Below are 12,160 nucleotides of genomic sequence, written 5' to 3' on the forward strand. Positions count from 1 at the left end.
AGTGTGTTCACAGTGTGGATGTTCCGTCCCTGACTCCTCTGAGGCTGTTCCCTCTGGACAGGCTGCTCTCTCGCCTTGTCGCACGGTGTCTTCTTGGGCTTCCCCTACCCATCATCCTGGGGCTTCCTTGTGCCTCTTACCTGTGTGCATCCTCCTAGTCCCCGAACCCACATCTGTTTCGTCTGCTTTATTCACCCTGTTTTAGTGGAGCACAGCCTCGTAGCAATCTGGGGGAGAATGCTAGAGAAACAGGTGTTTCCGTTTAGACTGTCCGTATTCACGGTATTCACGCTCCGCAGATTGGACCAGAGGCTGTGCCTGGTTTAGCTGCTGTGCTGTATATTTGGTTTGTGTGTGTAACTGTTGTCACCGTGTGACATAAGGTCTGGCCATTGGGAGAACCTGGGGGAAAGCTACGTAAGACCTTTCTAGTTTTGCAACTTTTTATGCGTCTGTAATTGTTTAAAATAACACGTTGAAAAATATATCCCTTTTCTACTCGCCACCTTTAGTAAGTCTGGAATTTGAGGTTGGAAATCATGTTTTTTAAATGTATTTGATTTTGAGAGAGGGAGTGCGAGTGCGCGAGCAGGGAGGAGCAGAGGGAGAGAATCCCAAGCAGGCTCCACACCCAGTGCAGTGCCCGACACGGGGCTTCATCTCATGAACCGTGAGGTCATGACCTGAGTCGAAATCAAGAGCCAGACGCTTAACCGACTGAGCCACCAGGTGCCCCAAAGTTGAAAATAATTGTTCTTAGAAAGTTTAAGGGCTGGGGTGCCTGGGTGGCTTAGCTGATTAAGCGTCTGACTCTTCGAAGGACCTTGCTGCATTTTCTCCTAGTCGCTACTTCCGCCTCTAGAGATTTGATGCCACTTTGCCTCTTGAACCTGTGTGACACCTGCGCTTCCTGTCCCCCTACAGCATGTAGGGTTTTCCCTTTTCTCCATTGTTTTGGAATTTCATGGTAATATGAATGCCTAGAATGCCTAGTATGGGTCTGTCATTAGCTCTGCGAGGACTGGGCAGCCCCCACCATTGGCCTGTCCGTGTCAGGTGCCCGGCCTCCCCGCGGTAGTCTCCTGCTGTCTTCTCTTTTTCCAACACTCGATCTTCTGTTGGCCTTTCTGGCATGTTACTTCAGCTTTTTCTTTTTCTTGTGACTTTTTCTTTCTCTTTGCTTTTCCTGTTAATATTTTTAATTTCCGATAGCTTTTTTTTTGTTCGTTGAATAGTTTTTAATGGTGGATGGCAGAGGGTGCGTGGGAAGCAGGACAGGACGGAGGCTGGACCTGTCTCTGGCAGCCTCAGTCCAGCCGCTGCTGTTGGGCTGGGGGGAGGCCGCCGTCTGGCTACACCAAATGGGGTGGGATTTGGGCGGCACCTGTCCTCTTCGTCACCCGGTTCTGCTTCCAGCTTTACCCCCACTTCTCTGTGTTTTTCTCCAACATCTGTCTAGCTGGTCCTTAAAACTTCTTTCCGTGTGGGATCTGGCTCTTCCTTTCCCTGTGTCTCTACTCATCCGTCTGCTCATTAGCTTTGAAGACTGTTGCTTTTACCTTTTCTTCCATCTGCTCTCCATATAGGCTTTCACCTCACCACAGCTCCCTTCTGTTTTCATGGGGTTTTAAGAAGGAACAAAGCTGGGGTGCCTGGGTGGCTCAGTCGGTTAAGCATCCGACTTCGGCTCAGGTCATGATCTCACAGCTTGTGGGTTCCAGCCCTGGGTCGGGCTCTGTGCTGACAGCTCAGAGCCCAGAGCTCAGAGCCTAGAGCCTGCTTCAGATTCTCTGTCTCCCTCTCTCTCTGCCCCTCCTCCACTCATGCTCTGTGTCCCTCTCTCTCAAAAATTAATCAACATTTAAAAAAAAAAAAAAAAAGAACAAAGCTAAATGGATGTGTTTAATCTGTTTTAACAGTAAGTGTCTCCTTTACTGTGTAACCGCTGCAAGTGTGGACGTCTTCCCTGCAAAACCTCAGTGCATTCCCTGCTAACGATCCGGGGGCTGTGTTCCTGTTAGCGATCTGGGGGCTGCTCTCTGGCTCTCCTCTGGGTGGCTGTCCCGCTGACCCTGCAGCTTGCTCACTTCTGCAACCCCCTCTTGCTCTCACTGCGGCTGCTTCCCCAAGTCTGCCTGCCCTGCTCAAGTGTCCGTGTTCCACAGGGGCCTTGCAGCGTGTGGGCCCTTCCACGTTCGTGCGTGTTGGCGCGATCTGTCTCCTCATGGTCCTCGGGTCTGTGTCTTCCGTCTGGACTTTTCTCCCAGGTGTCTGCGTCGCGTCACCAGCTGTTGCCAGGAAGTCTTCTTTCGGTCTCCTTGCTGACTTCTCGGTCTGAACCGTGTCCCTTTGCACCTTCCAGGTGTTGCCACCAACCTCCCCCACCAGCAGACCCCCCCCTTCCCCCGCCACACCACTCGCCCCTGCTATGGTCTGCTCGTTCTGGTTGTTGTCTCGGCCCACGTTGCTGCGAATTCTCCTTGACCCCTGCAGCGTGATCACTTCTGCCCGCTGCTCTGTCACCAAGTCCTCTGTTGTCTTAACCTGCTTCCTACCCTGCTGCTCATTGGCTTAGTGCTGGCCTTGGCGACACCATGAGGAACACGCTAGTTTCTACCCGCGGTTTCTGGCTCCATTTATCCTGTCCCTCACGTTGCTGCCATAGCCACCTCCAGATAACCTTTCTGGACACGAGTCAGACCGCCTGGTGTGGCACAGAAGGCCCGCCGTGTCTTACCTCTGACTTGTCTCTGAAAGTCTCTCCATGTTCCTGTGTTGCAGCCAGACCAGTCTCTGTGGTTCCTTACATGCATTCAAGGTTTGGAACCAGAAGTCTGCTCTGCCCGTTCCCCACCCCGCCCCGCCACTTTGCTCAGCAAACTCTATGCCTTTAAGATTCATCTGTAGTTGCATCTGCTCCAGAAATATCCTTATTGTTCAAATGTCAGATGTGTGTCATTGTTTTGTGCATTTTTGTACTCTTTCACAGAGGATGTCATTGTTGACCTCTTTGACTGTCTCCTACTAGTCTGTAAGCCCCTGGGGGGCAGGAATGTCTTCTCTTATTTGTACCCTCAGCCTGCAGCACAGATGTTGCTTGAATGGATGCTTACTGTCACCGTGAGTTCACTTTCCCTGTAAATTTACTCTTAAAACCGTCTCCGTCTCTCTTTTCTTCTTCTTTCCCTCCTTTCTGGTGTCCCTTGCACCGTTATTTCCTTAATAGGAAGTGTCCATGTGTCCCGGATGAGGGCTCAGGCACTGTCATGACAGCTGAGTAGGAGCAGGTTTTAAGTGTGAGCGCTCTGACCATCTGCTTCCTTTTCTCTGTGACCTAAACTTGTCCCTGTCTGATGACACAGAGTGTTGTAAAATCTTTATTGGAGATTAGTGTCATTTGAGGTGTAGAAGCATTTAACATGTGCTGTGTGTGTGTGTGTGTGTGTGTGTGTGTGTGTGTATGTGTGTATGTTAGAGCACACTCCTCTCCCCAGCCTGACAGGGCAGTGTTTCTGGACAGAATGTAACTCGTGTTTCATTCCTTCTTGCTCAGTTTTATAAGAAGACCAAACAGCTGCCCATCCTGGTGAAGTGCTGTGAAGAGCTCCAGCCGCATCAGTGGAGGCCGCCTGTAGAGAGGGAGGAGCACCGGCTTCCATTCTGGTTAAAGGTGCAGCCTTGCTCCCCGAGTGTGCATGCGGCGGGGGGACACCACACCCTGCCAGAGACGTCAAGGGCCACTTTATGCCTTCAGAGCTGGAGTTGCAGGACTGGGGCCCAGGCACTCCTCCTCATGCACCCTTCCTCTCCTGCTTCTTGTCCTTCCCCCAGGCGGCTCCACAGCCTTCGATAAGTGGTGGGTCAAATGCATTTCTAGAGGCTGTGATTGGAATGTAGTCTTTGTAGAAATTTTGTGTCCTGCAGGAGAAACCTTAGAAAGATTTCTCGAGACTGTCCGGGAAAGGCCCCTCAAATCCAGGAAGCCCTGTTCTTTTTGCCAGAGTCTGACATGTGCTGGATCCGTGTGTTCTTGTTCTCAATAGGCCAGCCTGCCGTCCATCCAGGAGGAGCTGTGGCGCAGAGCTGACGGCGCCAGAGGGGTAGGAGGTGTGACGGGAGCCGCTGAGGTCAGCTCAGAGCCAGGCCTGGGGACAGGCAGCTCGGAACTGGGGAGTGAAACTCCGTACCCACTGCTGTTGCCCAAGGGTGTGGTCCTGAAACTGAAGCCAGTTGCCAACTGTTTTTCCAGGAAGGCCTGGAGACAGAAGCGGCCGTCAGTCCTGAAGCCCCTCCTAATCAGACCCAGCCCCTCTCTCCAGCCTGGCTCCACCCCCGGGAAAACACCGGCGAGGTCCACTCCGCCAGAAGCCCCTCCAAGCAAAATGGTGGTCCGAATTCCTCACGTGATCCAGCCAGCTGCTGTCGTGCAGACGGTGCCAGGTGTCCCTCCGCCGGGGGCCCCTGGCGGGGACAGTTTTGAGTCTCCGACGGCACTGCCTTCCACGACCCCTGAGGCCAGGACCGGCTTCCCCCTGTCTGAGCCCCAGACTGCGCTCCCCTCTGCCCCTGTGCCCAAGGTGATGCTGCCCTCGCTTGCCCCATCTAAGTTTCGAAAGCCGTGTGCGAGGCCGAGAGCCTCAAAGAGAAAGGGGGCCAAGGCCTCTCTGTGTCTGGAGCCAGCCTCCCTCATCCACCCCGTACCTGTTATCTTCACTGTGCCTGCTGCCACGGTCAAGGTGGTGAGCCTTGGCAGTGGCTGCAACGTGATCCAGCCTGTCAGTGCGGCTGTGGCCCAGAGTCCACAGGCCATTCCCATCACCACCCTCCTGGTGAACCCCACTTCCTTCCCCTGCCCACTGAGTCAGCCCCTTGTGGCCTCCTCTCTCCCACCCCTGATTGTCTCCGGCAACTCTGTGAGTCTTCCTGTCCCGCCCGCCCCTGAAGATAAGGCCCCAGTGAGTGTGGACATCAGTTGTCCTTTGGCTGAAGGGAAAAATGCCTTTCAAGGCCTAGAACCCAAATTAGAACCCCAGGAACTGTCTCCTCTCTGTGCCCCCGTCTTCCCCAAAGAGGAGCACAGCCCAGGGCCACCAGCAGCGGACCGTGTGTGCCAGGAAGAGCTGTCGGAGAACAGCGCCTGTGGCTGGACTCTTGTCAAAGCAGAGCATGGGGGGCAAGGTCTGGAGCCGCCCCTGGGCTCCCGAGAGTCTCTGAGCACACCCCCCCGGGACTTGGAGGACGTCGTCAAGATGGAGCCCAAAGACCCCGGGGAGGACGCCTGTGAGGACAGCAGGGCAGGGTGTTCTGTGGGATTGGACGCTGGCTTCCCAGGGGAGGAGCCAAGGAGGCCGCCCGTCTTACAGCAGGAGGAGGAGGAGGGAAGTCAGCCAGCGAGAACCTCTTCAGCCTCTCGGGAGCCTCGGGACGAGGGACACTCGGGAGCCGTGAGCAAAGGCTCTCCGAGGACCGCTTCCTCCTGTGCCGACCCCGACGCGGCGCGCAGCAGCCCCCCCGGGAAGTCTGAGGGCTTCGCTAGCGCTGACTGCCAGGCGGCCGGGACCCCGGCTGGGCCGGAAGCTGGGGCGGAAAAGGACGGGCCGGAGGAGGAGGAGGAGGAGGACTTTGACGACCTCACCCAAGATGAGGAGGATGAGATGTCATCGGCCTCGGAGGAGTCTGTGCTGTCTGTCCCCGAGCTCCAGGTGAGAGCCAGGGAATGTTCTCATGTGTTCTGTGGTCTCAGCCATTTGCCTGATTTACGGATAGGCCACCTGCTTGCTTGCTGCCTCTAGATAGTCCTGCCTTCAGTTTGACTCTTGAAAACGTTGCAAGACACGCTGTGGGGTGGAGGCGAGGGGAGGAAAGGGTGAACTTGTACTTAGGAGTTTCGCTTGGCACAGGGTCCCTTAACTGTTAGATCGAATCACCTGTGCACGGTTTGAACGCCTACGTGTGTAGGTCCTGAGCGTGGACCCTGGCAAAGGAGAGCCGTATTCAGGGTAGAGGGTGGCCTTTCAAAACGCATCTTCTTCCCACTGTCCCTTGCCACCAGGCTGCAAGCGTAGCTCTCCCTGGGTGCCGACTCCACGTTGGACCCCGGAGGCTGTGCCCAGGCGACGTGCTCCGGTGTCTGTGCTGGGGGGTTGTGCCGGTGGCTCCTGGCGAGCCGATGCCAGCCCTGGGGATGCTCTCGGGGGGGGGTCGCAGGAGACGATGGAGAAGCTGACCTGGCTGGCTTCTGAGAGGCGCGCGGGCCAGGAGGGCGAGTCCGAGGAGGAGAACTCCCAGGAAGAGAACTCTGAGCCCGAGGAGGAGGAGGAAGAAGAGGCAGAAGGGATGGAAAGCCTGCAGAAGGAGGATGAGATGACAGACGAGGCCGCCGGAGACCCTGCTGAGAAGCCGCCGGCCACCTTTGCCTCGCCCAGGACAGCTCCGGAGGCGGAGGCCGGCAGCGCCCCGCCAGGTGAGTGTGCGTGCGGGCGTGTGCGGGGCCCAGCTGGCCTCCTTTCTGCCGGGCGTGCAGAACAGTCTAGAAACCAGCTGTGAGTTTTCCAAGGAAATCCTCTGGACCTCCCCTGCCCTCCGCCCTCCCCAGACACGTTTGCCCGGTCGGTGCCTGTGCTGGTTTGTGCCAGCTGTTAGATTTGTTACCGGGTCCATCCCGGGTTTTCGGTGGTGCTCAATCCATCTGTCACGTGTGAGGCTGAGAGCTACGTTTATTTCAGAAGACACTGCCGTTCCTCAGCAACACGTAGTCCTCCGAGAGCCCAGCGTAGGACTGTGCTCGCTCTCAGGACTCCCTTTCTCAGTGCACAGTAGCGGAGGTGCCCTGAGCGTCTCAGAGAGCACGGCTGTGCAGCCCGCACAGGGCTCACCTGCCAGTCTTGCCTTCCCGCCACTTTCCCACCAGCTCTTCTCCCGAGGCCCTCCCAGACCCGGAGCAGGGGGTGGGGTCTCCTGAGGAGCCGGGGCGGAAGGGTGGCGCGGTGGGGTCGGAGCAACCGTGGGCTTGGTGTCTTCTCCAGGAGAGGGTGGCAGGGCTGCCGGGAAGGGCCGGAGCAGCCAGCGGGCTCGCGGCCGGCGGGGAGGCCGGGCCCGGGCCAGCAAGGACACCTCCAAGCTCTTGCTGCTGTACGATGAGGACATCCTGGAGCGAGACCCACTCAGGGAGCAGAAGGACTTGGCCTTCGCCCAGGCTTACCTGACCAGGGTAGGCAGATGCCGCTTCCTGTTACTGTCCCTCCGAGCTCGGCTGCTTCTTCCAGGGATCTGTGTGAGGGGCCGCGAGGCACAGGGCTCAGTGACACGTGGCTTGTCGTAGTCCCTGAGCATCACCCCTCTGTTGTTCAGAAAGCTGGGAAAGGTGATCCCACCATCATCGTGAGGGGGACTTCACGGGTTGGCTAATAAGGGCCTTTCCCGGGCTCGCAGCTTGAGAAGAAAGACCTATTGTGCATCGGCCCGAGGGTGGACCTCAGGGAAGCACCTTGGTCTCCAGAGACATGAGCCGGCCTGTTCCTGTCTTGTGCCACAGTCTCATTCTCTTGGTCCCGCCCCTCCAGCAAGGGGGTGTGCTCGCAATGACAGTCCTGCCTCACCTTCCTGACTCCGGTATTATTTACCCTCAGTTGATGCTGTGCACAGGGCGCTCCTTCTCTATTTCAGCGGGGAGCTGAAGTCCGGGACAGGGTAGGACTGTGAGCTAGAGAAACTTGCTGGTCTTGTGGGCAGGGCTGTGGTTTGTGGACGCCCGCCACCGGAAGAGAGCTGTGCCTCGCTCGTGGCGCGGTGTCCGCCACGAACAGATCTGGGGATCTGTCGGGAGCGGCCTGTGCAGGGCGGGTCTCGGAGCTCTCTAGCGGGGCCCCTGCTCCTCGGTCCGTGCTGCTGTTTCGTGTTGGGGCCCGCGGACAGAGCACTGATGGTGGTACGTCTCCTGCGCAGGTGCGAGAAGCCCTGCGGCACGCCCCTGGCAAGTACGAGGACTTCCTTCAGGTTATCTATGAGTTCGAGTCAAGTCCTCAGCGGCAGACCGCTGTGGATCTCTACAGAAGCCTGCAGATCCTGCTCCAGGACTGGCCTCAGCTGCTCAAGGACTTTGCTGCTTTCCTGTTGCCCGAGCAGGCTCTGGCCTGTGGATTAGTAAGTGGATGGGGTTGCTGGGTCCGGTGACAGTGGGGCCGAGCGAGGTTCACGGACACTGTGCCCGTCCCCCGACGGCCCCTGGTCAGATGACCCTGGCATGGCCCACGGAGCCCTCTTCTTTTCAAGAGGTGATCTTCCCGGCCCCTCGTCTCCCCATTTCTTTATGTGTGCCGTGTGGGGTCGTACCTTTGCTTGCCCTCACGGGCCTCAGGTAAATCATGTGCCCTCATCTGCGCCTCACCGTGGTAAAACAGGCGTTCGTTCAACAAACACTTAACTGAGTGCCTAGTACATGTTGGGCAGAGCTCTAGGTGCCGAGAGTGCGGCCATTACAAAAGGGTGACATCCTTGCCCGCGTGGAGCTTCCGCTCTCCCGGGAGAGTCAGGTGATAAACGGTGAAATGCATATAGTAAGTAGGTTTGAGGATCAGAAAGCCGACAGAAATAGTAAATGTGCATAGCGCTTCCTGGTGACAAGGCCTCACCGAAGAACACGTCGGGAGGGAGGAGTGAGGGCTGTCGGTGGAATGGGGCAGGGGACCGCAGTTGTATCACGTGCACGGTGGTGTGGGATGGCCGGCACGTAAGGTGGCATTTGAAGTTTTGGAGAGAAATGTGTAACCACGAGGGAATATCCCGGTAGTTCTGGACGTCTTGTCATGGTTGAGAGACACCGGAATGAGTGGTGCAACGAGATGGTTCTGATGGTCTTGAGGCAGTCACATGGGAGTGGGGTGATTTTTGTTTTTTAGGTCTATTCTTTTGAGAGAGGGAGAGACAGAGAACAAGTGGGGGAGGGGCAGAGAGAGGGAGAGAGGATCCAAGGCAGGCTCTGTGTCGACAGCAGAGAGCCAGCCCTGTGTGGGCCTCGAACTCACGAACCGTGAGATCGTGACCCGGGCTGAAGTCGGCTGCTCAACCGACAGCCACCCGGGTGCCCCGGGAACGGGGTGATCGCACACCCTGCCATCCGCTCTTCCCCTGTGGTTATGAGGCTTAGACGAGCACTCGTGTGCAGAGCTTTGTAAACCGTGTGGTGCCACACACAGGGCCTTGAGTGTGTGACTTCACAGTCCGTGAAACCCCAGCACCCCGACGTGCGCTTCTCTGGGGCCTGTTCACGTCCCCGGTGTCGTGGGCTGGCTGACGTTGCAACCCTCGGGTGGACGCCTGGCTCTTTTAGCATATTCTTCTTTTTTTTTTTTTTTAATGTTTATTTTTGAGAGACAATGAGCAGGGGAGGGGCAGAGAGAGGTGGCGGTGGGGGGTGGGGCGGGGAGGGGTAATACAGGATCCGAAGCAGGTTCCATGCTGTCATCACAGCCCCATATGGGGCTCGAACTCACCAACCGTGAGATCATGAGCTGAAGTCAGACGCTCAACCCACGGAGCCACCCGGGCGCCCTGGACTCCAGGTCTTAAAGTCCGTCTCGCGGTTGTAAAGGAGCCCCGTCAACCTCAGTCCCCGGCCCGCATTTCCTGTCTTCTGCTCAGAGCACTCTGGTCTTGCTCAGCCACACAGGGGACTCTCTTGCCTTCTTTCCCCTGTGGTAGTTTGAGGAGCAGCAGGCTTTTGAGAAGAGCCGCAAGTTTCTCCGGCAGCTGGAGATCTGCTTTGCAGAGAACCCCTCGCACCACCAGAAGATCATCAAGGTCCTGCAGAGCTGCGCGGACTGCCTGCCCCAGGAGATCAGCGAGGTACCCTTGCCCGTCCTGCTTCCTCCCCCTGCGCACCTGCGCCTCCCACCGTCCCCTGACCGGGCCGTGTTCTCTGGCTGCCGGGACTGTGGACGTCTGGAGGGGCGTAGAAGGGGAGGACTTTGTAGGCTTTTCTAAAGCCTAAGGTCCTGGAATAGGGGGGGGCTTGTCCCTTGAAACCTGAGCCTGACTGCCTCAAGGTGCCCTCAGTGCCCTGGGAGGGAGGCGCAGGGAGCAGGTGATGCTGCCTGAGCTGGGGGTCACACGTATCGTTAGTGTCGTCATTGGGGGTTGCACGTACTGTTAGCACCCTTCCAGCGCGGGCTCGCGAGCAGGGAGGGGGCAGTGAAGAACCCTTAGCCTTCAAAGAGGGGCTTCTGTGTGTCCCTCGGGGCACTAGGGAAGTGGGCCTTGGGAGTATGTGGGTCTGGTGTGGGATGGCCACCTGGAGAAGCCTGGGGGACGTGTCTGTCCCTTGACACCCTCTCAGCTCAAGACACAGATGTGGCAGCTACTCAAGGGCCACGACCACCTGCAAGATGAGTTCTCCGTCTTCTTTGATCACCTGCGCCCAGCGGCCAGCCGGCTGGGCGACTTTGAAGAGATCAACTGGACAGAGGAGAAGGAGTACGAGGTGCGGGGCCGGGGGCTGCGGGGCTTTGGGAAGCGGGATGGCCGTGGGAGCGCGGGGTGCCTGCCCAGGGTCTGCGTTGAGCAGCACCCACTCGTCCCCCAGTTTGACGGCTTTGAAGAAGTGGCCCTGCCTGATGTGGAAGAGGAGGAGGAGCCCCCCAAGATGCCCACGGCCTCAAAAAGCAAAAGAAGAAAAGAGATCGGGGTCCAAAATCACGATAAGGTATCCGGGTTGTCGGGCATGATCTGTCGGTCGTGAATCAGGCCTTGAGTTTCGTGAGCATTTCTCTGGCCGAGTGTGCCATGCGTGCTGCAGGAGCCCGAGGTCAGGCCGTGGAGCCCCTGGCGGGAGGAGTGCGGATGCTGGAGAGCACCCCACCGGCCACCCCATTAGGAGGAGGTTTCCCCCCTCTTCTCTCTTGCTCGGAGCTATTTGTCTTGGGTCTTGTCTTCTTCCTTTCTGTTGGTATGAAGATACAGAAGCGAGCCCCCACTTCAGCAGTACTGGTGACAAAGTGCACGTGGCTCCTAGAGGCACGTATCTGGTCATTCTCTCGGTGAGCCCCATGGCAGTCCCCCCAAGAGACTGCTCTCATTTCATTTCACAGAGGCAGAAACGGACATTCATGGCGAGGCCGTCGCCAGGGCCTCGTGTCCATAAGTGGCTGTGCTGGGGTGCGAATAGGTCTGCACAGACTCCCTGCCCTCTGCTGCTCTCCAGGGAGTCTGTTTTCCTGAATGTCTTTTCCTCTCCCTTGCGGAAAACGGCTTCTTAGCTGGATGACCTTGGGCAGCTTACTTCACCTCTCTCGGTTTCAGTTTCCTTGTTGTCGGTTGGGATAGCTTGCATCTGAGATTACTGGACACAGAGTGTCGTGTGGGGGCCTCCAAAAGCACAAAGAAAGCCCCCCTCAATGGGGCTGGGAGGGGGCAGAGCTCAAGGCACGGGGAGGCAGGAGCGAAGGTGGTCGAGTCAGGTCACACCCTGTGACGGCCTTTCCTGGGACTTTGCCTCAGATTGTATGTGACTTACGTGTTTCTTGAAACATCTGGGCAACTGGGAGGGGTCCATCTTTGGGTCATTTAAGGGTGGTTTCGGGGATTTAGAACAGGCTGGGATTGAGAGTTCCTGGGCCGATTGGAGAGTTGGGGGCTCATGAAAGAGGAGGCCGGTGTGGGTGCTGGGGCGACCTGTTCTGAGGCCTCATGACTCCGCTTTCTCTCGGTCCCGGACGTGCCGGGCGGCTAACCAAGCCCGGTATCTCCTAGGAGGCCGAGTGGCCGGATGGCGCCCGGGACTGTGCCTGCTCCTGCCACGAAGGAGGCCCCGATCCCAAGCTGAAGAAAAGCAAGAGAAGAGGGTGTAGCCGCTGCAGCAGCAGGGTGAGCCGGGCCGGGCCGCACCGAGGGGCGGGCGTCCGCACTGCCTCCCCGTTCGGGGTGAGGTCCGCTCCCGCACGGGGTACTGCCTTGAGCTCCTGCAAGGACGGCACCCACGCGATAGGCGGCGCACGCGCTATTTGAGTCAAAATAGAATCTTTTACACGTGTGCAATGGATTCGCTTTTTAAAGACAATCCTGTGGATGGGGCGCCTGGGTGGCTCAGTCGGTTAAGTGTCTGACTTCAGCTCAGGTCACAATCTCATGGTTTGTGAGTTCGAGCCCCGCATCGGGCTCTCTGTTG

The 12,160-nt window shown here is 57.6% G+C and overlaps 1 protein-coding gene across 5 annotated transcripts in view; it reads left to right on the forward strand.

Annotated features, from left to right (window-relative positions):
- Window positions 1–12,160, forward strand: part of LOC122476000 (GON-4-like protein) — a 75,544-nt gene that overhangs the window by 59,902 nt on the left and 3,482 nt on the right. For all 5 annotated transcript variants that reach the window (XM_043568149.1, XM_043568153.1, XM_043568148.1 and 2 more), the window contains exons 20-28: window positions 3,554–3,670; window positions 4,044–5,702; window positions 6,208–6,463; window positions 7,026–7,210; window positions 7,945–8,142; window positions 9,700–9,843; window positions 10,334–10,477; window positions 10,580–10,699; window positions 11,746–11,859. In XM_043568149.1, the coding sequence (XP_043424084.1) occupies window positions 3,554–3,670; window positions 4,044–5,702; window positions 6,208–6,463; window positions 7,026–7,210; window positions 7,945–8,142; window positions 9,700–9,843; window positions 10,334–10,477; window positions 10,580–10,699; window positions 11,746–11,859 (2,937 nt within the window). The remainder of the gene's footprint in view (window positions 1–3,553; window positions 3,671–4,043; window positions 5,703–6,207; window positions 6,464–7,025; window positions 7,211–7,944; window positions 8,143–9,699; window positions 9,844–10,333; window positions 10,478–10,579; window positions 10,700–11,745; window positions 11,860–12,160) is intronic.

Source organism: Prionailurus bengalensis, chromosome E4, assembly GCF_016509475.1.
Source record: "Prionailurus bengalensis isolate Pbe53 chromosome E4, Fcat_Pben_1.1_paternal_pri, whole genome shotgun sequence".
Lineage (NCBI taxonomy): Eukaryota > Metazoa > Chordata > Mammalia > Carnivora > Felidae > Prionailurus > Prionailurus bengalensis.